Consider the following 27,977-nt stretch of genomic DNA (forward strand, 5'->3'; position numbering starts at 1 on the left):
TTGATGTTTTTAAATTCAGAAATTTCGTATTTCACTTCTGTTTATTCTATTCTTCATTTTGTTGCATTTTATTTCTAAAAGAAAGAGTGTAAACACTTAGTGTGTTCGTAAGGCAAACAATTTGTAGTGCTGCTATTGTTTGTGGTAGATCATTTCATCCTAGGAGATAGACGTCCAAATTCTGAAAGCACCGTGGAGAGGACGAATCTGTCTTAAGGACACAGTGTCAAACACTGGACTTGATCAGAAAATAATTCGAAGAAATTAAATCAAGTAAGTTATTTAATTTATTTTCAGTGTTGTTTTTTATTTATTAAAATCAGATTTAAATTTTGTTTTTGTAACAAAATAAAATCTGTTATTTATTTATTTATTTATTATTTCGAGTTTGTTTTTTGTAATCAAACAAATTCTCTCCTTTTCTTTATTTCTTTAAATTCTAATTGTTGTTTTGTACACAATAGAATTAAATCTTTTAAATACAGTGAAGATTGTCCAACACTTATACTTTGCATCACTTGCCAATATCTTTAAATTTGAAAACAATTATTGGTGGATAATATAACAAAGTGTCCAACTAATCATATACCATTTAAGCAAATCTTTTTATATAATTTCTCATGTGCTTTACCAAATAATCACAATTACAAAATATTTACAATAATGATACTTGATAGTCATGATCAAAATGAAGTATGTGGTTGAATAAAAATATATCTAAAAGTCAAAATCGAAAAACACTAGTGGTCCATGCCTAATATAAGCAACGCAATACGATCCTCAAGTGTATAATGATCATTCTCATTAAGCATACGACCATTATCATTGTAATCTAAAGGTAGAGCTAATAAATTATATATGTTAAAATATAAAAAAAAGCTCGATTTAAGCTTATCAAATAGAATGTTTTTAGTGTAGTGTTGTAAATATGCTTCGTTTTACCTACTAAACGCTCTTCTGTTATTGCACTTTAAGTGCGTTTTTACCAGCACTGCTTTAACGAATTACAGAATTTACTGTATTTCGCTTGTGCATACCTGCACTAAATGATTATGCAATGTGTAGGAAAAGGCACTCAACTTCCAGTCACGACAATTCAGTTTCTAAGTTCAGTGGAACCAGGATTTTGTATGATGGGCAGAGCATTGAAAGGCGGCCAAACGCTGCACTTTTTCTTGAAGATATCAAACAAGAGGTTGAGAGCTTTGATGCTGATCAATTAGAAGGAACACCTGCAAAGACACAATCTGGTTTGTGGAGAAAATCATTGGCTGGCAGTCGTGGTGTATCTGAGGCAGATGTTGCTGCTGATTCGATACATCGACCTGGAAGTTATTCATTAAAATCTTGCAAGCATGAGGATGATGCATTGTCAGATGGTGGAGATACAACTTTTACTTTATTTGCTTCTCTACTTGATTCTGCTCTCCAAGGTGTTGGAAGTAAAATTTCTTAATTAAAATCACAATTTTCTCACTGTTTTTGCATATGGATTGGTCTCTTGCATCAATGGTTATAGATTTTGACCAGGTTCGAAGGATGTGTTTAAGTTGCATTTATTCATCTAACCTATGCCAGTTTTTGTAGGTGTGAGATCACAAGATGTTTTATTGAATCTAATTAATGTTTATCAATTTTGGAGCTGTGTGGATCATTTTAAAAACAAAATTGAACTTTAATTATTGTGGATTCATTGACATCAAAGAGGGCAATTCATCAAGTGCATTAATCTTTTGGAGTTTCATGAACTATTTGATTATGCTTTTGTATATGTGATGCCTCTATGTTTTTGTGTTTAATTATGTGTAAATCCAAGTTCACCCCTTTTAAATATATATATATATATATATATATGTGGAGTTTTTCTGTTTGTGTCATTCATTATGGTATATATCCATTTAGGATTGCATGATGATGAAATAGTGCAATGCTACTTGGTTTTTCGTTGTTTCGCGGATAAACATTTAATTATTTGCTAAAATTGGCATGGAAACTTTTCAAATTGCTTGATGCTTATGATCTTATGTAGAAATGAAATTTGATTTTGACCTCAAAGCTTTGTAGTTCATTTTGAGTCAACTTTGCTATCCTCTAGTTAAATTGTTATTTTACATATTGCCAAATCTTAAATTTTTGATGTGCTTATGTTATTCTGACTCATGTTGGATGCTGATCTAGTGACTGTTTGGTGCTAACCTAATAAATATTTCCATTCCATAACTCCTGGAGAATGTTTTGGAGGATTTTGGACCTAAGATGGTAAACTTGAGAAGCTTACAAAGATTATTGATTTGCTTCTTTGAAAGTTGAATGAATGGTTTATCTTGTTGCACATTTTAAATTGCTACACTGGTGTTCAGAATTTCCTTTCTGTGCTCAAGTTTCTTCTGCCACAAAACTTATTATGTATAACATTTATTATTCCCTTGTGTATCTTACAGTTGACATTTTGTATATCACAGGGTTGATGCCTATCCCTGATCTGATATTGCAATTTGAGAGATCTTGCCGCAATGTATCGGAGTCAATAAGGTGGGTCTCACACTTCTCATATATTTGTATTTCTGTTGAAGAGTCTTCTTTTGGAATATGTGTGCACATGTACCACTGTAGCATGCTGAGTATTGTGAATATTATTGTAGTATTTTACTGTGCATGCACAGGAAACATTTCTTTATTGGGATGAAAATAGGAGGTGGGCAGATAAGGGAGGAGGAAGTCTCATTTCTAGTTTATAAAGAAAGAAGCAATGAGAAAGGTCTTTGCTTAAAATATTTTGTACAGTGCACCCTTTTTGTGTGTAAATACTGGCTTTGAATCATGCTGAATGAGGTTCTTAGGATGCAGTTATCATGAATATTTTGTTTTGATTTTTTCATATTAAATTTGGTAATGCTCAGCATCTTGGTTGGTTGTTTTACTGTGTCCCTTGCTCTACTTCTGTAGGTATGGATCCAATGAAAGACATAGAATTGTGGACGACAAGTTGATGAGGCAGAAGGGTCGACTCTTACTTGATGAGGCTGCTTCTTGGTCTCTTTTGTGGTACCTATATGGGAAAGGAAATAAATCTTTACCATTAATGTTCCTATCATAGAATTGATGTTTTATATAGATAAAGTGGACTCTACAGTGTCACTACAACAATGTTGAAACTTCTTGAATGCATGCTCATTGAAGTTTGGGAAGTTCATACTTAATGATTTATGTACTGAGGAGTGAAGTATTTCTGTAATTTATCCATTCTCTGTTGGTATCAAATTATTTAGTTGTGCTTAAGAAGAAATAACATTGTGACATTCAAAAATTATTTTAAAGTAGTTCCATGTTATTAGATTAAAGCACACTTGAAGTTTATATTTGTCAGTTACATCCCTGCTGAATATGAGCATATGAGTGATCTGACCGTTCTCTTAGACATTTACGATTAATTCTTCTCTCTTGGTCAATGTAATATTTGACCACTCCTCTCTGCACCTCACCTTTTAATCCATTGTTTCAATTCGGCTGGTTATGCGGACTTCTGAGTATCTTGTTGGTTCATGGTGTAATGATCTTGATGAGACAACATTGGTATATGCTACAACATTGGATCATGAATCAGCTAGTATTAGAAATCTTGGAAGATTTTTATTCCTGATTGTTGGTGCATGTCATACCTGATGCCATGTCTAATTGAATACTTAGAAAGCTTTACAAAGTGTTATCATTTGCCTTATTAAACAAATTTCTGTTTGATGGTGAAATATTTCTGTTTGATGGTGAAATTGGTCATTCTTTTATATACATTTCTCATCTTGTAACTTCCTCCAAATTGAATTCTTAAATTAGATGATTGGCTATCCCAACATTCATATTAGAATGTTCAAACTTTAGTTACATATTTGCTCACATAGTTTCCTGGTTAGGAATAATGATGCATATTGAAGTTACTTAATGTACTTGACTGTTTAGACAAGGTATTCTTGTTGGCTCCTGCATGTTTATGTTGGCTTGTTTGTGAAAATTATTTTTTTCATCTTCTTGCAGGAAATGAAGAACTCCCAGAAGATATGATGCTGGTGACGCATCTACTATTGTTAACTCTCTAGTTTTCCATTATGTTTTCTTGCTCTTATATTGTGAGTTTCATCTAATGCCTTATGACAGTCCCCAACAACTTCGCATTTGGAGGCTTGCCAGTTTGTTGTTGCAGATCATACAGCACAATTAGGCCTCCGGATTGTTCAGTGGCTTGAAGGATTAGCCTCCAAAGTCCTTGATTTGGATAATGAGGTGATGAGTCTGCTACTTTCTCCTGTTTTGACGGTCTAATGCTTATCCATGGTTTGTTGTTTCTTTACTTTTTAAAATTTAATTTTGATTTTGAATGCCTTTCTTGTTGCATTTCAACAGATAGTCTGAAGTTGCCAACTATTGTGAATTGATACCATTATCCACCATATACTTGAATTATTTTTTCCTTTTTCGATTAGAGAAATTAGCATAGTTGAAGGTGGCAACTATGGAATTGATACCATAATCAGCCATTGTTATGTTTAGTTTATTTGAGATCTATTTTTGTAAACAAATGATTTAGGAAGTGAAAGTTAACATCTTTTTTCTTTAACATGCACATCAATGAGGTGTAAGGCTTGGAGTGCTGTGCCTTCTCCCAAATTAGCAGACAACTTAGTGATCAAAGACTTTTTTCCTGGAGAGATTTCAGTGCACGATAATAAATCAAATATAATATCAAGATATTGGGTGGCAAAGAAGATAAAATATGCAATAGGTTTTATGTGCTGAAATTTGAAAGCAAAAGATTTAAAACTTTTATTTTGTATTAGTAAAAGGAGAATGTGATTTGGTAGAAGAATCAGTGACTTGCAAAATGAGTTGCCTGGTTGTGTTAGGAGAGTATTGATGATGGGCCCCTGGAGGGTTGAACAGGAGCAATTGTAAATTGTATTCTGAAAGCAAAATTTTGTTTTAATACATTGTAGTTCAGAAGGCAGTTTGGTGGGAAGGTTACAAAGCATGATATGGTCCTGGAAAAGGGAGAACTTCAGTTGATAATTATATTTAAATGGTGACTAGTAAGTCTAAGATATATATATATAAATTCACTTGATGATCCATATTGTAAGTTTACAACTTCGGTGTGTGGTGATCAAGACATGCATGTACTTACTAGAATAAGTCATTTGGAAACTAGAGATGGATTACATTACATGCATCATGGGTGAGGATCAAATGCTTGTGTCATGAAGAAATTAAAGGATCTGGAACAGTGACAACTTTACACTCATTATTTACCCAATAAACCACATAGGGGAACACATTACAGCAGAAATTATTAACTTCCCTGTTTTTAGGAACCGTATCTATTTTTTATTTTATTTTATTTTTGGGAGCAATTTACAGATATGGGAAAGTCATTGGGGTTTTAATTGAGGGCTTTGAAGGTAAGAATAGTCTCATTGTAAGATGAAGCGTAACAAAACTGAGGCTTGCACCTATTACAGTGGAACAAATTATATTCAACTGGGGAGTATTTATTTAATTGTGTTTGATAAGTAAAAGTATTGATGATAGCTGCATGTGGAATAAAGGAGGTATTTTATATGATGAGAGAAAAGAGAAGAAATAAAGAGGGATATAAATGCTGCATCAACTACTATGTGAAAAATTTATGAGGTGTGCTGTGAAACTAAGAGGGTGACTGAGCAAAGTTCAAGAAATGAGACAAGAATAGTAGTATATTATTTGGTTTAGTATTATGTTGGTTACCCATGGAAGTTATTGATATGTTATGCAACTGAAGGAAAGATGAGCATCTTCATATTGTTTTGTGGCTTTTGATGGAGTTATAGGGGGTGTGAAGTGATTCTTAATTACAATAGGTTAAGGTTGCATTGGGAAGGTTTTCTTTTGGATTGATTATGGTTGGATTGGTCAGGCCACTTCAGGGAAGAGATCCCATGTTGTATGCCATTTGTGATCACTAGTTTGACTAGTACCGACTGTAATAGTTTAGAGCTTGATTGCCTTGATTTAAGTTGAGATGCTTTAGAGTTCAATGGGTATATATGAGAAGCAAAACTAGAGTTGGTAAAAGGATTTTGTAGAACTGGGGGCAGGTGGTGAGGGTGTAATGATAATGGATAGCCACTGTCCAACAAATTACTAAGACTGCTGATTTTATCTATCAATTGTCAGATAAAAAACAGCGTAGATGTAAGGAAATATCCATAAATTAATTTCATGATGAAAGTAGAAACATTGTTGTGTGGGATCAAGCATATGTATCGAATTGGAAAGAAAGTCAAGTAGGACAATGGGTGTGCTTTATTGATGGACAAGATCCAGGAAGTGACGGAATAACACACTCATAAGGGCGAGCTTTAATTAAAACTGAGGAGGCTGAAATGGATGATTGATTGGTATGGATGGATGCTGGAGATTTCATTAATACCACCAGTTGTGGGATGGGTAAGCAAATGTTGACTAAGCTTTCTGGTCATGCAAAATGAAAATGGAGAGGTCTTAATGAAAACATAGATTATGGGATGACAATTTTGTGGCTCTCATTCACATTGTTTTTTTCAGCCCGGTTGACTTCCAGTTTTCATATTTGAACATGTGGTTGGCCCGAAGCAGAAGGATCAAGCCATGATTAAGCTATGTTGGGTCCTATTATCAATATCTAGACAGAACACCAAAGAACCATTTGGCAGCCATTTAGTCATTTATCTTCTTTGAAGAAGATTGTATTTAACAATAATTGTTTGATTTCCTTGGTTCTTCCCTGATAGTTTAAACTTCACAATAATTTGACTGAAATTGTATTAGGAGTTCTGTGGTATGGTTGGCATAACTGTTGGTTGTCTTCGCAGGTGAGAGGTTCTCATGTTGGTACTTATCTCCCCAGCTCTGGGGTCTGGCGTCATACCCGACGCGCTCTAAAGAAAGGTGTCTCAAAACCAAAAACTGTTCGTCACTTGGATTTTGATGCTCCAACGCGTGAACATGCTGAACAACTACCTGATGATAAAGTACTTTTCGATGAACAGTTGTCTCAATATATATAATTTTATTTCACCCATGAACTGCTTGTGGTCTGTTGTAGTACATTTTGAATATAATTTTGATTACATTTCAATATATTAAAGTCCTTTTCACATCTGTTCAGCTTTGCAACCACGCATTGTATCTGCATCCTATGCCGTTCATCTTGTTGGATTCAATTTTGCTGAAACTAGTAGATCTAGAAGATTTTTAACATTTTTTGAAATATATTATTTGTCTATTTATTTTTTATTTGTTAGAATTATGTAAACTTTTTTTTTTTAATCAATAGAAACAAGATGAATCTCTTCTGGAAGATATCTGGAGTTTGTTAAGGGCTGGCAGACTAGAGGAGGCCTGTGATCTTTGCCGGTCTGCTGGACAGGTATGCAAAATTTTTTTGGGGTTGTAGTTGTAAACTTCCTGCCCCATTGTGATATTAAATTCCCTTTGGGCAGCCATGGAGAGCTGCAACTCTATACCCATTTGGAGGGTTGGACCTATGTCCATCAGTTGAAGCCTTGGTAAAAAATGGAAAGAATAGAACTCTGCAAGCTATTGAACTCGAAAGTGGCATTGGTCACCAATGGCGCCTTTGGAAATGGGCTACCTATTGTGTATCAGAGGTACGGGAAAAAATATTTAATCAAAGTACTTTCTGTGAGCGAACTTTCTTATGCAGTTACAATGATTTCTATAAATGTCGCACACATTCCTTGTGCTCCCTTTTTCTCAATATTTTGTGGTTCTAATTTTTCTCTTCGGCAACTCCCATTGATTGATAAATCAAATCTTGTTCACTTTCTCTTGTAAGATTGGTAGACAATTGACGTTATTGTAAATTGTTTTCTGCTCTTCTTGTTTGGAGATTCTCAATATTCGTAGCTTAATAAGATGCTGCCATTTCTCCATTAAAAAATGGTCGATCAATTAAGTGATTTCCTTTCTTCTATGCCTTCTTGTATTGAAGAGAATTGCAGAGCAAGATGGTGGGAAATATGAAACAGCAGTATATGCAGCCCAGTGTAGTAACTTGAAGCGTATTCTTCCTATTTGTACAGACTGGGAGGTAATTTTTTGCTCCTTAATGATGCTACCTTCTAATTTTTTATCAGTTTTTTTTGGGTGAATAAATTTTTTTTTATCAGTTTTTGTTCACCCATAATTCGCTTTGACACATCTTTTGAGCTTTTTGTAAGAACAATCAACCACTTATTCCTCCTACCTATTACCCGGTATAAAATGCATATGAGCACATGTAGAAGCTCTCCTAGTTGTGGTTTTGATTCTAAGGATGTCTATTTAGCTTCTACAACATGGATTGCAACATATATATATGTATAATATATATTGAGGAGGCTGTTTGGTTAGAGTGATTTCGAAAAAGCTCAATGGGGTTTCCACAAATAGAAGTATGTGGGATTTCGATTCCTTTATAAGGGAGTGTGAGTTGATTGATCTACCCTTGAGTAGTGCTTGGTTTACTTGGTCTAATCTTCAGGAGAATAGTGTTTACCGTAGGTTGGATAGATTTCTTCATACTTTGAGTTGTGAGGAGTTGTTTCTTGATTTAAGGCAAGAGGTTGTCCCAAGAGTTGTTTCTGTTAGGATCAAACACACCCAGAAAATATTATCTCACACACACAGAGAACACAATATTTACGTGGTTCGGCCCAATGCCTACATCCACGGACAGAAATGAGAATTTTCACTAAAATTGAGCAAAATACAAATACAGAGGAGGAGATGAAACTCACTCAACTCACAGCTCTCACTCTCCAATTTCTGATCTATACAACCCCTCCTCACTCATCTCAATTTATAACCAAGAGAGGAGGAGTAGGTGAAGTGATAGCCATAATTGGCCAAGGTGGTGCCACCCTCACTATCTTCCTTTAGTGAGTTGGTGTTGCCCTCCACCAGCTTCTTTTACCACGTGGTGCCACCCACACCATGTGGATGGTGGGCTCCTTACCATGTGGGTAGTGGATGGAGCCAACAATTCTCCCCCTCCACGCCCACATGGACAACTGACTTCTCACTTGAAGTCCATCCCAATCAGATGCTTGCAAACTTCCAGTTTGTCTCTGGTGACACCCTTGGTTATCATGTCAGAAAGATTCTTATCTGTGTGGATCTTGATTAGTTCCAATAACTGCTTGTCCATCACTTCGCGTATCCAATGATACCGAACATCAATGTGCTTTGTGCGAAAATGGTACATCGAATTCTTGCTCAGGTCTATGGCACTCTGACCATCACAATGTACCGTGAACTTTTCTTGCTTTAATCCCAACTCTTGGAGAAACCGTTTCAACCACAACATTTCTTTCCTGGCTTCCGCTGCGGCAATATACTCTGCCTCAGTTGTGGATAAAGCAACACACTTCTGCAGCTTGGATTGCCAAGACACAGCTCCCCCTGCGAAGGTGAACAGAAATCCTGATGTAGATTTCCTACCATCAAGATCGCCTGCCATATCTGAATCAGTATAGCATTCCAAGACTGGTTTAGCATCTCTAAAGCACAAACACATTTTTGCTGTACCCTTGAGGTACCTCAGAATCCACTTGACTGCTTCCCAATGCTCTTTTCCTGGATTGGAAAGGAATCTGCTTACAACTCCAACCGCATGAGCAATATCTGGTCGGGTGGACACCATTGCATACATCAAACTCCCTACAGCGGATGAGTAGGGAATCGGCTCCATCTCTTGTCTTTCCTTCGTAGAGGAGGGACAAGAATTCTTGCTCAGCTTGAAATGATTAGCCAGCGGAGTACTGACTGGCTTGGCATCTCTCATGTTGAACTTCTCAATCACTCGTTCAACGTACTTCTCCTGTGACAGCCACAACTTCTTGGCTTTCCTGTCACGCACAATATTCATGCCCAAAATTTGTTGTGCAGGGCCTAGGTCCTTCATGTCAAAGGACTGTAATAACTCCTTCTTCAGTGATCTGATTGTTGTGGCATCTTGTCCAACGATCAACATGTCATCAACATAGAGCAGAAGTATGATAAAGTTTCCACCGGGAAATGTCCTGACATAAACACACTGGTCTGCAGCAGTTCTCTTGTGCTCATGACCTACCATGAATGAGTCAAACTTCTTGTACCACTGTCTCGGCGCTTGTTTGAGGCCGTAGAGACTCTTCTTCAATCTGCAGACTAAGTTTTCTTTCCCTTTGACTTCAAAACCTTCTGGCTGCTCCATGTAAATTTCTTCCTTCAGATCACCATGGAGAAATGCTGTCTTCACATCCATTTGTTCAAGTTCCAAATTCAAACTAGCTGCTAGTCCCAAAACTACTCGAATGGATGTCATTTTCACAACTGGCGAGAAGATTTCATCAAAATCAATACCTTTCTTCTGCCCAAAACCTTTGACAACCACTCAAGCCTTATACTTGACTAGCTTTCCGCTGCCATCTTTCTTCAACTTGAACACCCATTTGTTCTGCAATGCTTTTCGACCCTGGGGAAGTTTCACCAAATCATAAGTCTAATTCTTCTGCAAGGATTGCATCTCTTCTTGCATAGCTTGCTGCCAGCTACTCTTCTCCTTATGATTTTGAGCTTCTTGAAAACTCTCTGGCTCCCCCTCATCGGTAAGCAAAATATACTCAGAAGTAGGGTATTTGGTTGACGGCTTAAATTCTCCTGTTGATCTTCGTAACTGTGGACCAACAGTCTCTGGTAGAGGGGGTTGTGGCTCCCCCTGCTCAACACCCTCTGCTTCTGGATCTTCTTCTTCTAGAAATCCATCCTGCAACTCTACATCATTGACTGCATGCTGCGGTAACTCTTCTTCATCAGTGGCATGCTGTGATGGTGCAGGGTTTGGAATAATTTCTGAAACATCATCAACTTTGGGTTTGGCTGGTTGTCCAAAGTCTTCAAAGGTCTGGCCTTCTTGAAAAACCACATCTCGGTTTCGAATGACCTTTTTGTGTTTCGGATCCCACAATCTGTATCCAAATTCTTCATCTCCATAGCCAATAAAGATGCATGGAGTGGCTTTGTCATCCAGCTTCTGTCTGTGCTCCTTGGATACATGTGCAAATGCTTTGCACCCAAACACTCTCAAGTGAGAGTAAGAGATCTCCCTTCCAGAGCATACTTCTTCTGGAATCTAAAAATTCAGTGGAACTGATGGCGATCTATTGATCAAATAGCAAGCAACAAGAACAGCTTCTCCCCAAAATGGCTTTGGTAGCTTTGCCATTTTGAGCATACATCTGACCTTCTCCACAATGGTTCGGTTCATTCTCTCGGCTACACCATTGTGTTGTGGGGTTCCAGGAACAGTCTTCTCATGCCGGATGCCGTGAGTAGCACAGTAGGCTTTAAATTCCTTTGACGTGTACTCGCCTCCATTGTCTGTTCGGAGACATTTCAGCTTCTTTCCAGTCTCCCTTTCCACCATAGCATGGAATGTCTGAAAATGCTGGAACACCTCAGCTTTGGTCTTTAAGACATAAACCCATACCTTCCGTGATGCATCATCAATGAACGTCAGAAAGTATTTTCTACCACCCAAAGATTCCACTTCAATGGGACCGCAAACATCAGAGTATACTCTGCTCAACAACTCTGATTGTCTTCTGGATGATGAATGGAAAGCGACTCTATGATGCTTCCCAAACAAGCAGTTGTCACAAGGATTTAATTTTGTATCTTTGGCAAAGGGAATAAGTGACTTCTTTGCCAAAATCTGTAACCCTTTCTCACTCATGTGACCCAGCCTTTTGTGCCACAAATTTGGTGACGTCTCATCTTCTGCTGCGTTGAGGCTATTTGAATTCACCTCCACATGAGTCTTGTATAGTGTGCCAATTGCCTGTCCTTTGGCTACCATGAGAGATCCCTTTTTCAACTTCCATATGCCTTTGCCAAAGTAGTTCTCATAGCCTTGTCGATCTAAGGCTATCCCTGAAATAAGATTCAGGCGTAAATCGGAAACATGCCTGACATCTTTCAACATCATCGTGCACCCAACTTTGGTTTGGATATGAACATCACCAATTCCCACAATTTTTGAAAAACTGGAGTTACCCATTTTCACTGTACCAAAATCTCCAGCTTGGTACGTACTGAAGAACTCCTTCTGGGATGTAGCGTGGTAGGAAGCTGCTGTATCTACCACCCACTTGATGTCGTTGTCTGACATATGGAGGCATTCTTCTTTTTCAACAGAGAATAATGCAATATCCTCTGAGATAGTAACTACAGTGGTCCCATCTTCGGTCTTTGGCTGTCTATTGCCTTGTTGTTGTTCTCCCTTCAAGGCATAGCAATACTTCTTTATGTGACCCTCCTGGCCACAATGGTAACATTTGAACTTTGGCCGGCTCGTACCTTCTCTGGATTTCCCTCTGTCTTGAGATCTTCCTCTGCTGTGTCCTCTACTTTTGCTTCTTCTCCTGCCCCTGCCTCTATCTCTGCTTTTATTTTCTGTAATGAGGGCATGAGATTGATCTCCACCCATTTCTTTCTTTCTTGCCTCTTCACTAAATAAAGCATCTGTAACCATGCTCATAGTCAGTTTCCCTTCTGGGGCAGAGTTGCTGAGGGACACCACCAATGTCTCCCAACTGTCTGGCAAAGAACTGAGTAGCAATAGGGCCTGCATCTCATCATCTAACTCCATTTTGACAGTTGTTAGTTGGTTCACCAAATTTTGAAACTCACTGGTGTGTTCAGCAACAGAGATACCGCCTTTCAACTTCAAATTCACAAGTCTTCTCATCAGGAGGGCTTTGTTCCGAGCAGTCTTCGACTGGTACATGCCTTCTAACTTTGTCCAGAGAGCATAGGCATCAGTCTCCTGGGCGACATGGTGGAAGACAATGTGATCAATCCATTGTCTGATCTGGCCAATGGTCTTTCAGTTCTTCCGCTTCCGGTCTTCGTTTTTTTCCGTTGGTGGTTTAACTCCATTAAGCTCAATGGGGTCAAACAAATCTCGGCAATACAAGACATCTTCCATTCTGGGCTTCCAAATGGCATAATTGGAAGCATTTAACTTTATCATGGAACCTGAAGTCGATGTTAATTCCTTCATCATACAAAAATGATCTCTGGCTGAAAAACAGGTTTTGTTGTGGAGTCCGAACTGGTCAAATTAGCCGGAAAAACACTTCGGATTGTCAAAAGAAAGACGGCAAATTTTTTGAAAGCTTATTTGCAAAATCTGACCGTACGGATGTGTCCGAAATATTCTAAATAGTTGGAAAGCACTATTGGATCACCCAAATCGGACCTCAAATGGCTTAGATCAAGCCAAAACGGATTGAATGGCTCAGATCGGCAGAATCTGGTACGACTGAGAAGCACCAGATTATTTCTCCGATTCGGCTGGCGTCGGGCTGACGTCAGCGGCTCAGTCAACGGCTCGGTCAGCGGCTTTGGCTTCGTCCCGGCTCGGCTTAACAGCTCGGCTTCGATCGGCTTAGTCAGCGGCTGGAAGGCTTGGTCAACGGCTCAGATTCGGCTCGGCTTAGCTGATGACGTCGGCTGGCGCGCGCGCGTGCGGCGCGTGTATGCGCGTGAAATCACGCTTCTTCCTCTGGAAGCGCATGAGGCGCGTGTGAGGGTGGGGGCGCGTGGGAACGGCGTCACAAAGCGCGTGTGGCGCGTGTGTGTCCGTCCGATCTCCGTTTTCGACGTGGTTTTCGCCTCTGTGATCGTCTTGTCGAGGGCTTTAAGCTGGTGTGATCAAAATTGGATTTCGACCACTTTGATTTCTGGGCATTTCCGAAAAATGCACTCTGTTTTTCCGAAAGAGACTCAACCAGCTCTGATACCACTTTGTTAGGATCAAACACACCCAGAAAATATTATCTCACACACATAGAGAACACAATATTTACGTGGTTCGGCCCAATGCCTACATCCGCAGACAGAAATGAGAATTTTCACTAAAATGGAGCAAAATACAAATACAGAGGAGGAGATGAAACTCACTCAACTCACAGCTCTCACTCTCCAATTTCTGATCTATACAACCCCTCCTCACTCATCTCAATTTATAACCAAGAGAGGAGGAGTAGGTGAAGCGATAGCCATAATTGGCCAAGGTGGTGCCACGCTCACTATCTTCCTTTAGTGAGTTGGTGTTGCCCTCCACTAGCTTCTTTTACCACATGGTGCCACCCACACCATGTGGATGGTGGGCTCCTTACCATGTGGGTAGTGGATGGAGCCAACAGTTTCAGACCATTGCTAGGTGATTTTTGAGAGTTGTCCCTTTAAATGGGGTCCAACCTCCTTTAGATTCGAGAACATATGGCTGAAAAATCGCTCTTTTAAAACTGATTTCAAGGAGTGGTGGGAGAATGGAAGAGTCCATGGGTGGGGAGGGTTTCAAGTTTATGTGAAAGTTGAGAGGGGCCAAGGAGAATTTAACGATTTGGAATCGTAAGTTTTTGGTGATCTAAATGAGTAGAAAGCAGAGTTAGTTTGACGTATTGAAGATTTGGATGCAAAGGAGTCTAGGGAGGGTTTATCTAGGACTTCGAGAGATGAGAGATCATTGCTCAAATTAAAGTTGGAAGAGATTGTTTTTTGGGAGCAGATTTTTTGGGGACAGAGCTAAGTTGAAATGGGCAAAAGACGGCGACATCGATTCAAGATTTTTTCATAGGGTTGCGTCGGGGAAAAGGAAGAAGAATTTCATTAAAAATTTGGAAATTGGGCAAGGATTGGTTGGTGAATAAGGAAAGAGCAAATCGTTAATGGGATTTTCTATTTTCACTCAATTCTCTATTCTAATGGAGGAGTGGACCGTCTAGGGATCAAAGGTATTTTTTGGGCTCCTGTGGATACCTTGAAAGTCAGTTGGCTCAAGAGACCCTTTGAAGAATGTGAGGTGCAGTAGGCTGTGTTTGAATGCGAGAGAGATAAGGCTCTAGGCCCGGATGGTTTCTCAATGGTAGTGTTTCAAGATTGTTGAGAGATCGTGAAAAGGGATCTTATGAAAGTGTTTGGTCAGTTTTTTGAGAGTGGGGGAGGTTAACTTATGCACCAATGCATCCTTCATTTGTCTCATTCCCAAGAAAGAGAAGTAGGTTAAGATTGGAGATTTCAGGCCCGTTAGTTTGGTTACGCTACTTTACAAAATTTTGGGAAAGATGCTCCTTAAAAAGGGCTGTCCTTGGGAAAACCATTTCTCCTTCAAAAGGGGCCTTCGTGCATGGACGGCAAATCCTGGATGTGGTCCTAGTGGCCAATGAGATTGTTGAAGTGTGCCCATGTCCCATGAACCATTTTTTTGAGTTTTCTAGTTTTTCTCTAGGTTTCTTTTTTATATTTGTGTTTTTCTTTCATGAATGTACTAAGACTAAGTTTTAAGTTTGATTGGAGCTGTAATTTAAGAACTTTTGGTAGTGTTTGGTAGAGTTTTCTAACTATGATATGAGAATAGAGTTGTATTTTGAGTTTGTGAGTTTTGGAATTATGATTTGAGTGTGGAAATTTTATTTGGTGAATGAGTTTTACATTGAGTGAGAAATTTTTGATGTGACATGTGATATTTGATACAAAAACTTACAACTTATAACCAAACACACAACTCAAATCAAAATTATATTCAAAACTTATAAAAAAATTTAAAAAATTCCAAAATTTTTTTTATTTAAAATATAAAAAATACCAGGTGCCAATTGTTAAAAAAAAAATTAAAAAATAAAAAAATAGCACTATTCTGGTCAACCGACCAGGTGTCCGGGAGGATGACTGGACGTCCGGGAGGACGACTGGTTAGCCCAAATTTTCCCACGTTGGAAAGAGTTTTCAAAAGTGAGTGTGGAATTAATTTTTGAAAATTGTAAACAAACAACACACTCCAAATAATGGGTAGAAATGTGTTTGGAGAGCTTCTCCAAACACAGCCTTTAATTTCTATTTTTGTTAATTAATGGAAGATGACAAACTTGGTGGTAACAATGATTAGAAATTCTTAATTAAGAAAATTGATTTTAAATTTTAAACCTTATTATGATGTCCGCAAATTTTGGGGCATCAAAAAAGACCTCCATTAAATCTCCATTGAAGAGCATTGTAAATCCTCCAAAATAGTGTTGAATGTAAGACATCTTTCCATTTTCTTATTATATTTATTATTGCACTTATAATTTTCGGATCTATGTGCACTCTATTGGCATAAAAGATAGGTTATTTCGGTCTATGTGCTCTCTTTTTTTGAAGCATGGTAGCACCTCCCTTAGTGTTGCTACCTATTCAAAATCAGAGCATCACAAATCCATTGTTTGTTGCAGAGACCAAATTAGATTTCAAGAGGGAGACACTCGAGGGCAGACTACCTTGCCCTAGATAAATAATAAAAAAAAAAAAGAGGCATCCTAGTTGCTAGTCAAATTGGTTTAAACTAGTTTTTCCTACCTTCTAACTTCCAATAATAAGACGAATATAATAAGAATAAAAATAACAATCGACAGAAGTTCATTGCCAAGACCCATCGGTCTTAATGGAAAAATTATGATTTAATTTTTTTAAGTCAAAAGGTCTACATTGAGATTTTCTTATTCTTAAAAGATATGTACAAGAAATTTTTCTATATAATATTATAGGTGTTGCTGGATGTTTATTAAAGTCATTTTTATTTAGAATATAATTGTCATAAAATTTATGCATTGAGCTAATTAAATTTTCCCTCTTGCGATTTAAAAGAAGTAGATAGTAACTCTCAATTGTGATGAAAATCTAAGATGATATTGATAATGAAAAAATAAATACAAAATAAAAATGGTATGACAGATTTTGTCTGTTCGTTTGTACCTTGCAGTAGGCTACCTAAGATCTACATTGGGAATGTATTGGATGATGGGCCAATATTCTTTCCCCTTTTCACACTTCTGTTTCAGTATTGGATTACATCGCCCGATGTCCAGTGACAAAAGCGAGGGAGGCAATCCTTGTTCTGGAAAGGTCGCAAGCTCAGGGCAGTTATAGATCGATAGAAGCAAAAGAGAGGGAGGCAACCCTTCCTTTGGAAAGGACGCGAGCCTAGGGCAACCCCAGATTTCAAGTGTTTGGAGAGAGGTGAGGTTTTGAAACTCCTCATAAGAGAGTCTTTCCAGATTTGGGAAGTGGAGGATGGTCAAATTGAGAAGAGAGGTGGGCAGGAACATCCCTTCTTCTGGAAAGGACACCGTATCTCTCCACGGCCAATCTCGGCCTTGAAGTTGGAGTGTTGTAAGAGAAGAGAGTTTGTACAAACCCCACTTTAACGGAAGTGGAAGTTGACCGACGTCGTCCCCTCTCAAATTCTCGATTTCAAGTGAAGTGATGTTGGTGGGGAAACTCCCTTCCTTGACAAAGTAGGAGACCATTCCTGCTCTACATTTATATAAACACAGCTTTTGAAGCGAACCGAGCTGGTTCTTGTTGTTGTTGTTCTCATCATGACCACCAAGTGACAGGGGCTCCAGATTATAACAATAGTTTATCTGCAATTCACTGAGATTCCTGAGATTATTGGCTTCAGGTAAAGATTTGAGACTCCCACAAAATTCGATACAAATAGTTTCAAGAGATGGACAGTCAATTTTGATCCCTTCCGCTACAAAAAGTGACTCCAGATTTTCACACAACTCAATCCCAAGTTGTTTTAGTGTGGATGGTAGCCCATCTCTTGACAATAAATATGTGAGTGATGCACATTCAGAAACCAGCAACTCTTGCAGATTATTGAGTGTCATCAACTCGGGTAGCGACTCCAAAGCATCACAATTTGAAACCCTAAGTTCTCTCAGCATAGATGGCAAACCTTTCATTGGAAAAGAGATAAGACTTGCACAATGGTGGATTCTAAGCACCCCAAGAGATGTGTATGTGTGCAGATCTTGTGGCAATTTCTTCAGCATTCCACACTCTTCAATTGTTAAATACTCGAGTCTCGTCATGCAAGGCAGCCCCTCATGTTGCTGCCTTTTCCAACCTTCTCCTCCTTTTTCTTGCTCTTCTTCAAACAAGCAAACGACTTTAGGGCAATGAGAAATCTTCAAATGGCAAAGGGAAGGGAGACATACTTGTATTCTCACCTTATTCCGCCACAATGTTATGAGTTCTTGGCAGTTACTAATGTCCAATTTCTCGAGTCCCATCAAATCTTGAGTAAACCATGTCGGTAGGAATGCCAGTTTTTCAATATCAGAAATGCTCAAGGCAGTTATTGAAGTCAAATGGTTAGACATTTCATTAGCCAGTAACTCTTCATCAGTTGTGCTTGGATCACAGAGGGAGTTGAGAACTGTAACATGGCTTTCTCTTGGGAGAATAACATTATTCATTGACAAGGATGCGAGCGATGGCTGAACGAGGCTCGAAACATCAATCAACAACTGCGGACAACCATCAATTTTGAGAGAATTGAGACAAGGAAGATCATTTGGTAATCTTCCAACAAGTTTGGGACAATTTTTTATGGAAAGCTCACTGAGATGACTGAACGGCTGAACTCCCTCTGTTTCAAAAGCAGACCATTCCTCCCATTCTGGCATAAACTCAAAGCTCAGTCTCTCTAGAGAGGGGAAAGGTTTGGCACCACACTGCTGCCCATAGAACTCACAACCCAAGCGCTTTATTGCACTCATTCCTTCAATGCAAAGGTCTTTAAGCAAGGGTAGTTGTCCAAGTGGTGGCAAAGATCTACAACATTTGCTACCTTTTAATTGCACGAACACCATTTTGGAGAACGAAACATCTCCAACCCAGTTTGGAAATTTTGTACTGCCATACCATCTGATGGTGAGTCGTTCCAACAATTTGAAAGGTCTCATCACATCTAGCACATCCCTCTCAACTATGTCATTCTGTGAACGGTGAGATTTACCCCATTCTAGTGATAACTCTTTTAACTCCTCCTTAGACATAAAATTGGCCTCCCTTGCATCCTTAACACCACTGACATTCTCCAGTCTTGATATATGTATTGCCCCTCGAATGTGCGATAGGTTTTTCAACTCTCCTATTTTACGCCCACAATCTTTACCCACCATAAAATTTGACAATGTTTGGAGATTAGTTAATTTACCTATATGTAGCGACATCTCTTCTGATGATGGAATATGCACTCCAGTCATGTCAAAATGGCGCAAATTCACTAGCCTCCCTATGTTTGGAGGCAACTTCCGAAGTCGACGACAAAATTTCATAAACAAGACTTGTAAATTGTAGAGAGTTACTACCGTGTCAGGTAACCTTGTAATCCCAGAACAGGATACATCAAGGTACCTCAAATGCTTTAGATCTCCAATGGAATCTGGTAGTTCATCCATGCTATTATAATGTAAACGCAACTCACGTAAGCATTTTAACTTTGGCAACAAATCATGAAACAAGTACCTCGTTGCATGGAAACTCAGTGGAAAAAACTGTAAGAATGTTCGTAAGCATTTGGCATCATCAAAAACTTTAAATTTTTTGATTCCATCAATGTAGCTACCAACATAAGATGCATGTCGAGCTTTGACAGAAATCTTGCTCTGCCTGCCACCTTCTAAATTATTTTCCAACCTAAAACATTTGTCCCCTGCGACATCTTGAGCCAAATCATTGATGAGGTCATGCATTATGAATAGGGATTTGTTACCACTTAACGGTTGAAAAAATGATCTTGACACCAATTCGTGAAAATACTTGCGGCCTAAATCTTCCATTTGGTCTCCACCTTTTGGTTGCTCAATTAAACCTTCAGCCATCCATAGCAAGACTAATTCCTCCTCCGTGAATCCGTAGTCCTTTGGGATAATTGCACAGTAGGAAAAGCACCTCTTCAACTGGACAGGGAGATGAAGGTAGCTCAATTTCAATGCTGTGAGAATGCCACTTTCCTCATTCCATATATTGCTGTTTAGTATCTCTTTCCATTCACGTTCTTCTTGTTTACAGCACAATAAGCTGCCAAGAGCCCTCGCTGCCAAAGGTAAGCCTCTGCACCTGTTCTCAACAATTTTCTTACCAATTGATTCCAATTCTTTGTATTCCTCAATATTTCTGTTCTGAAATGCATGTTGGGAAAAGATTAACCAACAATCGCCATATGATAAGTTGTGCAAATTGTGATATTTATCCATTCCCATCTGCTTTGCAACACCTCTGTCTCGCGTTGTTACAATGATTTTACTTCCAGGTGCTCCAGCTCCAAATGGGGATCGTAACAAATTCCACCCATCACGTCCATAGTCCCACACGTCATCTAGGACAAGCAAAAACTTTTCCCCTGCCACCGTTTTGCTAAGTTGAACTTGAACCTCATTTAAGTTACTAAAATTACATGAACCGTGAGTGAACGACTCGAGAATTGCCTTTGTTATCCTCGTAACTTCGAAGTCATCAGATACACATACCCATGCTTTTAGATTGAAATAATTTTCCACTCGGTCATCATTGTAAATGTGCTGAGCTAGTGTAGTCTTGCCAATCCCACCCATTCCTACAATAGGAATTACATCAAAAAAGTTTCCAGCAGGAGCATCCGCAAGCAGCAATTCGATAATTTGCTTGATGTCTTCATCTCTGCCATGAATGTGAGGCTCCTTCAAACATGTAGTTTGTGATCTCTGCCGTAAATCTGTAGACATCCTCCCAACAAGTCTGTTATCTAAACCAAGTTCTTTTCCTTTTGTAGCAACTTCTTGTAATTGACTAGTAATCTCAATTAGCTTTTACCCATTTTTTAAATTGAATGGAACAATATCGGAGAGGCGTGGAAACTTAGCTGGTCTTCTTTTGATTGTTGTCTCGTCTGCCATTAGCTTCCTTTCGAGATCGTCAGTGGCAAAATCATCCAATATGTCATCTGCATCGTAAGCCAAATGGAAAACCTCTTCAAGCCACTTTTTGATACCCTTGTGGTATATCTGTTTGTTCTCTGCATCAGCCAACAGAGTCTCTAAATCCTCTAATGCCTTCTTCAGATTGTGGATGCCAGTGCCAACGTCCACTGTGCTCACTAAGTTGCTAAAATAAGAGGACAATTTATCAACCATAGCTTGTATTAATGGAGAGATAAAGATCCCAAATACATCCATGGTGTTTGTTCTGAAAGAAGGAAAGGTAAGAAATTGAAGAACAGGTTTACGGCAAAATACAGATAAACAGACTTTGGTGGTAAAGGTAAGAAATTGAGTCAAAATGAAGCAATACACAGATCAAGAACAGGCAGAACCTCTACAAACTTGGAACAACTTTGGCAAATAAAAGATATGAAAGGTAAGAAACGAAGCATACAGAGATCAAAAACATGCTGAAACTCTGCAAACTTCAAACAACTTTGGAATTGTAAAGGATACGAAAAGTCAGAAACTCATCAAAAACAAAGCAATACAGAGATAAAACAAACAAACAGTTTGAAGAAGCTCTGAAAATGTGTAGTAGGTGAAGATTGTAAGTTTTGACCAAAAGCACATGAGAAAGTGGTGAAAGAAGGGGTATGAAGAAATTAGAAATCAACAATAATGGAGTCTCATCTCATTGGCCATTTTACCAGTTTGTTTGCTACCTACTTTTTTATTAATTTCTCGGTATAATTGGTGGATGTGATCAGGAAGAGATAGGAATAGAGAGAGACAGAGAGGCCGGCCTTTTATGAATAATGTTTAATATTGCTGAATTTTTATTCTCCTTGGACTTCTTGGCTTCTAGTCTTTTTTTATTTTTGTTCTTAAAATCATTTTCTAGTTCTTTTATGGGATAGGTACAAATGTAAGAGTATGATAAAGCATAGGCTCACTAACCATCTATATTCCATCACATGTGCCTCTATAATAATCAAATTTCTGAAAAATTAAACATTTAGTTGTGTTTGGTTCGTGGATTTCGGAAAGGATAGGGAAAGGAAAAGGAAAAAAGTAGGTGAAATGTCAATAAAATATACCTATATTTTATTGAGTTTCACGCACTTTTTCCCTCTCCTTTTTCAAATCTCTCTTCAAATCTATGAACCAAACACATCATTAAAAGTTGGCAACCTTCCTAGATTTGAGCTTTGTGGTCTGAGTGTTCTATTTCAATAATTTATTAGTCACCTCACCTAGCGGCTTATTAAAAATTTAATTAACAGTTTTACCATTTTGTTTCAAAAAATACATTTGAAATTGTCAACTTTTTTTCATTTAGTATTCGATTACACGCCAAGCCAAACAAATTGCCTCTTTATTCAGAATTAACTTTAGTACTTGATGCATTAATTTCAAATCAAGGAGTAGTAATAGTATTCACTGAGATCTCTCATGGAAGTGGTGAACTTTGCTGGTCAAACTATAAAGGTTTATATGATCATAATTTTTTTTGAAAATACTGTCTTGAAAAGTAAAAAAAAAGAAAGAACATTTAGCGATAAACTTTTTAAAATGTCAGTTATAAAAGTATATTCAGGGACAAAAAAAAATTCGTACGAAAAGGTTTATTTTTGTGACAAAAATTTTGGTTCCAAAAGCATAGTAATTCATTATGAAATTTTCAATTTCGTTGCTAAAAATACAACAATGACACTTTTGGCAACTAAGATAATTTGTCCCGAATTTTTTTCTCTCTAATACGTAAATTTGTTGTGGTGATGACCAGATATGGGCAAGTTCGGATCAAGGGAAGAAATTAGTCATAGCATATAGATTTTGTGGAGATTATTAGAATCCAAATATTGAGAGTTGCTCAAAGCTATATGTATCTCACCAGCAGAATTAACAGAAGAAACAAAATAAATTTCCAAAACAGATTCATAGGTTGCCACTATATGTGGATCTTTTCGAGAATCTGCAATTGAGGTGGGCTTTATTTTATGTTTCCAGAGAAAATAAAGTTGTAGTTTTCCAGCGTTGATACTTGGTTAAATCAATCAAATATCCTTGGAAACCCATTGGATACACTAAAATGAAAAGCAGTGGAAAGTGAAATCAACAAATGAAAATCCTGAAAAGGAAGAGGGGGTCATTATTACTTAGAAAATAAAATAAAAATAAAAAATTGAAATCGAGGAAAAGATGGATATTGGGGAATGCTCCGACACTGTTTTCGAAGAAATTTCAAAGAAAAGGGATTGTCAAATGCAAGGTGCTATTAGGTAGGCCTCTCATTTTGTCACATTGATGATATTTATTAGGACCTATAGGTTAATTAAACAATGTGAACAAAATGATTAGCTTTAAGGCAGATTAGAAGGGGAATGATGCATATTAATAAATGCTTTCCAAATTGAGAACACATTATAGAAATGCTCAGGAAATAGTTTAATTAAATGATGCTAATTAATGAACTAAGCTTACAACTAAAAGACCTGTCAAGAATACCCATACCTGATTTGAAAACAATAAACAGAGAGATGTTTGGAAATTCATAAATGAGAATAAAATGAGAAAGAAAGAGATACTCTTACACTGTTTTCTTTTACTTCCCTTCCACAAATACCTCCTTAAATCCTTTATCCAAACACAACTTAAAAGTTTCAAAGTTGCAAACCTCTGAACAATTATTACTTGCAGAGTTGAATTTCTGGATAATAATATGAAGTCCTGTTTTGTATCCCCCCTTGGGATGAAGATACTCTCAAAGAAATCGAAGATGATTTCTTGGCCCCTATAGGTTCAGATCATTGTCCTCCTGTTGTTACTTTGATGCCTGGCATTGAATTGAGAAAAACTTTCCAAATTCTTTAGTTTTTGGATGAGACATGGGAATATCAAGCAGATTCTTCAAATTTTTGAAAATTCGAATAGTAACACATTCTCAAGCGTTGAGAAATGAGTCCTAAAATAAAAAGACTCAGTCTGGTTTTAGAGAGCTAAACAAACTGCTCTAACTTCAGCTTGAGAGTGATTTAGCTCGCCATATAACCATAATGAACATGAGGCCCTTCAGCATTATATCAATCTCTATTTTGCAGAAGAATCATCCCACAAGTTGATAGCCATAGAATGAGGAATAATATTCTCAGCCTATACGACAGTAATGGAATAAAATTAGATTAGATAAATGAGTTTAAGGCTTTGACAATATGTATGGTGTAGATATATTATGTATGTCCACATACATGGTATATGTATTTCTGTCTTTTTCCCCTAGACAATTTTATACTTGACTCCATAGTTTTTTTATTTTATTTTGGCAGGTATTATGTTCCAAGGTCCAAACTAGCATTTTGCGCTGCGGACATCTACTAAACTGAATACAGAATCAAAACTTTGTTTAAGTAAATGAGTCACTCAATAGTTGTCCTCTCTAGAACAAAAAAATAAATAAAAATTAGCATTTCAATACAAAAATGGAACCACTCAATTGTTCTCATCTTGTAAATTTGAAAGGGGGAACAAATACTGAAAAACCATTGAGCTAAATCATTGATGAGGTCATGCATAATGAATAGGAAATTGTAATCACTTGCGGATTGAAAATATGACCTTGATACCAATTCTTGAAATTCTTGCGACCTAAGTCTTCCATTTGCTCTTGACCATTTGATTATTCAATTAAACCTTCAGCCATCCATAGCAAGACTAATTCCTCCTTCCCAAATTCGCAGTCCTTTGGGATAATTGCGTGGTAGGAAAAGCACCCCTTTAAATGAGAAGGGAGATGAAGGTAACTCAATTTCAATGCTGGGAGAATGCCACTTTCCTCATTCCATATATTTCTGTTTAGTATCTCTTTCCATTCATGTTCTTCCTGTTTACAACGTAGTAAGCTGCCAAGGGCCTTGGCTGCCAATGGCAAGCCTCAGCATCTATTCACAACAATTTTCTTGCCAATTGATTCCAATTCTGGGTATTCCATGATATCTCTGTTCTCAAATGCATGTTGATAAAAGATTAAACAACAACTATCATTTGATAATTTCTGCAACTTGTAAAATTCAATTGATGTTTGTAATGCAACATTTGTGTTTCGTGTTGTCACAATAATTTTACTTCCAGGTGCTCCAGCTCCAAATGGCGATCGTAGCAAATTCCACCCATCATATCCATAATCCCACACATCATCTAGGACAAGCAAAAACTTTTTTTCTTCCAGTGTGTGTTTAAGTTGAACTTGAACATCATTTAAGCTGCCCAAATTACATGAGCGATGAGTGTACGACTCGAGAATTAACTTTGTTATTCTCAGAACGTCGAAGTCATCAGAAACACAAAACCCATGCTTTCAGATTGAAATGCTTTTCCACTTGGTTGTAATTGTAGATGTGCTGAGCTAGTGTAGTCTTGCCAATCCCACCCATGCCTACAATAGGAGTTACATCAAACTTTTTTGCAGTAGGTGCATCCTCAAGTAGCAATTCGATAATTTTCTTGATGTCTTCATCTCTGCCATGAATGTGAGGCTCCCTCAAACATGTACTTGGTGATATTGGACATATGTTTGTAGACATCTTCCCAACAAGTTTTTTTTTATCTAAACCAAATTCTTTTCCTTTCGCAGCAATTTCTTGCAATTGACTAGTAATCTTTTTTAGCTTAGACCCATTTTTCGAATTGAACGGAACAATAGAGAGTCGTCGAAACATAGCTGGTCTTCTTTCCATCATCTTCTCCTCTGCCATTAGCTTCCTTTCGAGAGCTTCAGTGGCAAACTCGTCTAATATGTCATCTGCATCATAAGCCAAATGGTGCACCTCTTCTAGCCACTTCTTGATATACTTCTTGTATATCTGTTGGTTCTCTGCATCAGCCAACAGAATCTCTATATCCTCAAATGTCTCCTTCAAATTCTGGATGCCAGTGTCAATGTCCTCTCTGCTCACTAAGTTGATTAAAAAAGAGGAGGCCAATTTATCAACCATAGCTTGTACGAATGGAGAGATAATGATCGTTAATGCATCCATGTATTTTATTGTGAAAGAAGGAAAAGTAAGAAACAAAGCAATATAGATATCAAAAGCAGGTTGAAGAAGCTCTGCAAATTTGGAACAACTTTGGTGGGTAAAGGATATGAAAGGTAAGAAATTGAGTCGAAACGAAGCAATACAGATATCAAAAACAGGTTGAAGAACCTCTGCCAACTTGGAACAACTTTGGTTGGTAAAGGGGATAAGAAAGGCGAGAAACAAAACAATACAGATATCAAAAACAGGCTAAAGAACATCCGCAAAATTCAAACAACTTTAGATGATGTGAAAGGTTATAAACTGAGCTAGAATGAAGAATACAGAGATGAAAACGAACAGTTTGAAGAAGCTCTCCAAATGAGTAGTAGTTGAAGATTGTAAGTTGTCAAAAGCAAATGAGAACGTGATGAAAGAAGTGTATGAAGCAGAGTCCTCCCTGATCTACTTTGAAATCATTAAAAAAAATAAAAAATAAAAAATAAAAAATAAAAAATAAAAAATAAAAAAAAGGGAGTCAAATAATGGCATCTCATCTCATTGGCCCATTTTCCAGTTAAGTTGTTTGCTGCTTTTATTTTATTTTATTTTTTATAGGGTAAATTACAAATACACAAATGAAATTTACTTAAAATATGACTTGTCCTCTATAATTTTGAAAATTACATCCCACTCCTTGAAGTTTCAATTTCATAACAAATAATTCCTTTTATTAATAAATCATCAAGACAATAAATAATTTTTAATGATGTCATAAATTTATCTTAATTAATAATTTGGATAAGAGTAATTTTATTATTGTATAGGAGCTCAGGAATTTTATTTTTTCAATTAATTCTGTTAAATAAAAAATTCTGATAATAGAATATTTGTAATTTTACAAACTGTAAAGATAATTCATATTTTAAGTAAACTTCAAGAATGTATTTATAATTTGCCATTTTACCATTGTTTTTATTCATTTATCTGTATTTCAATGGGCATTCTAGCATGACTATCGATAGAAAATAAAAAGGAGTTGTTAGAGAGTCTCAATCAATCTTAATGCCCATATAAATGTAGTTTGTAAAGTTTAAGCATGGTTGGTCAACACTAAAAGGAGCGGGTAGAGAGGCTTTATCAATCTTAATGCCTATGTAAATGTAGTTTGTAAAGTTTAAGCATTTTTTGTCAACACTACATATAATTGGTGGATGTGGTTAGGAACAGATACCAATAGGAGAAATTATTCAAAACACTAGCCCTCACCACCAGCGGCACACTGCTTCCACCATCAACCACCACAGTAGTTTTTTTTTTTTTTGGGCATAGACCACCACCGTAGTTTACTAGCTCTGTTTCTCTATCTTTCAAACGTTCTTGTGTGTAAGAAAACACACTCCATCACATATTTTTGTCACAATCCAATTTTTGTTTTTGCTTTATAGATTAAATTCTGGATTTTAATTATTTTTTTGTTGCATAACATGTTCTGTAGAAAAAAAGAAAAAAAATGAAAAACAAGGTGGCTTAGATTCATAAGCAAATAGAAGAGTGGAGTGACGATTGACGCTAAACGAGAGGAAATCATTATGAAGACAGGAAATGGCTGCAATGCAATAGATACATTTCAAAGAAGCTTCTCAGTGCCTTGGATGTTAAAGTTGTTTGTCCTGGTTATATTGACAAAAAGGCCAACCTTTCGTTTTCATTTGTAAATCTTGTGCTCATTTTCTGTCAGTCTGTTCAGAAAATCATCAAGAATATTGAATCTTTGATTGTGGTTTTTAAAGGTTATTTGCAAATAACCAACATATACATGCACATGCTGGTATTAGGAATAGCAACCGAATTAATGATTCAATTATAACTTAAATTTGTTATAAAATCCAAGATTGTAGTTGAAGTTAATACAATTTTTTTTACTACTGTAATATCTTTTTTTGAACAATACTACTGTAATATCTAATATAAATTTTATAGGCAGTTCAAAATTTATTTTGGGCTCATCTAGATCACATTAGTGGACCTATGCCATAGCAATAAATCTAGTAAATCAAGGTTCATTCATTGTTGCTTGTGGGTAGGTAAGTGTGAGTGCCCAAAATTTTTT

At 37.2% G+C, this 27,977-nt stretch overlaps 1 protein-coding gene across 6 annotated transcripts; it reads left to right on the plus strand.

Moving 5' to 3' along the window:
• On the plus strand, positions 1-27,578 carry LOC114271409 (nuclear pore complex protein NUP107-like). Of its 6 annotated transcripts, none has more exons than XM_082915241.1 (10): positions 1-273; positions 1,066-1,530; positions 2,463-2,532; positions 4,030-4,061; positions 4,150-4,275; positions 6,879-7,037; positions 7,343-7,435; positions 7,509-7,676; positions 8,021-8,119; positions 27,363-27,570. In XM_082915241.1, the coding sequence occupies exons 4-10, from the start codon at positions 4,053-4,055 to the stop codon at positions 27,396-27,398; spliced, it is 690 nt and encodes a 229-aa protein (XP_082771367.1). In that variant the 5' UTR covers positions 1-273; positions 1,066-1,530; positions 2,463-2,532; positions 4,030-4,052; the 3' UTR covers positions 27,399-27,570. The 6 variants fall into 6 exon arrangements, with proteins under 6 accessions (XP_082771367.1, XP_082771366.1, XP_082771365.1 ...); XM_082915240.1 differs by having other exon boundaries at positions 7-273; positions 1,066-1,442; XM_082915239.1 differs by having other exon boundaries at positions 53-273; positions 1,066-1,433; positions 27,363-27,568.
• The last annotated feature ends 399 nt before the right edge of the window (positions 27,579-27,977 follow it).

The sequence above is a fragment of the Camellia sinensis genome, chromosome 2 (assembly GCF_055761805.1).
Source record: "Camellia sinensis isolate YWXY chromosome 2, ASM5576180v1, whole genome shotgun sequence".
NCBI lineage: Eukaryota > Viridiplantae > Streptophyta > Magnoliopsida > Ericales > Theaceae > Camellia > Camellia sinensis.

Excerpts from the sequence above, each read along its gene's own strand:
- LOC114271409 (XM_082915241.1), top strand. Across the intron at positions 7,038-7,342 it reads AACAACTACCTGATGATAAA|AAACAAGATGAATCTCTTCT; the intron begins GTACTTTTCGAT and ends TTTAATCAATAG. Across the intron at positions 7,436-7,508 it reads TTTGCCGGTCTGCTGGACAG|CCATGGAGAGCTGCAACTCT; the intron begins GTATGCAAAATT and ends CCCTTTGGGCAG.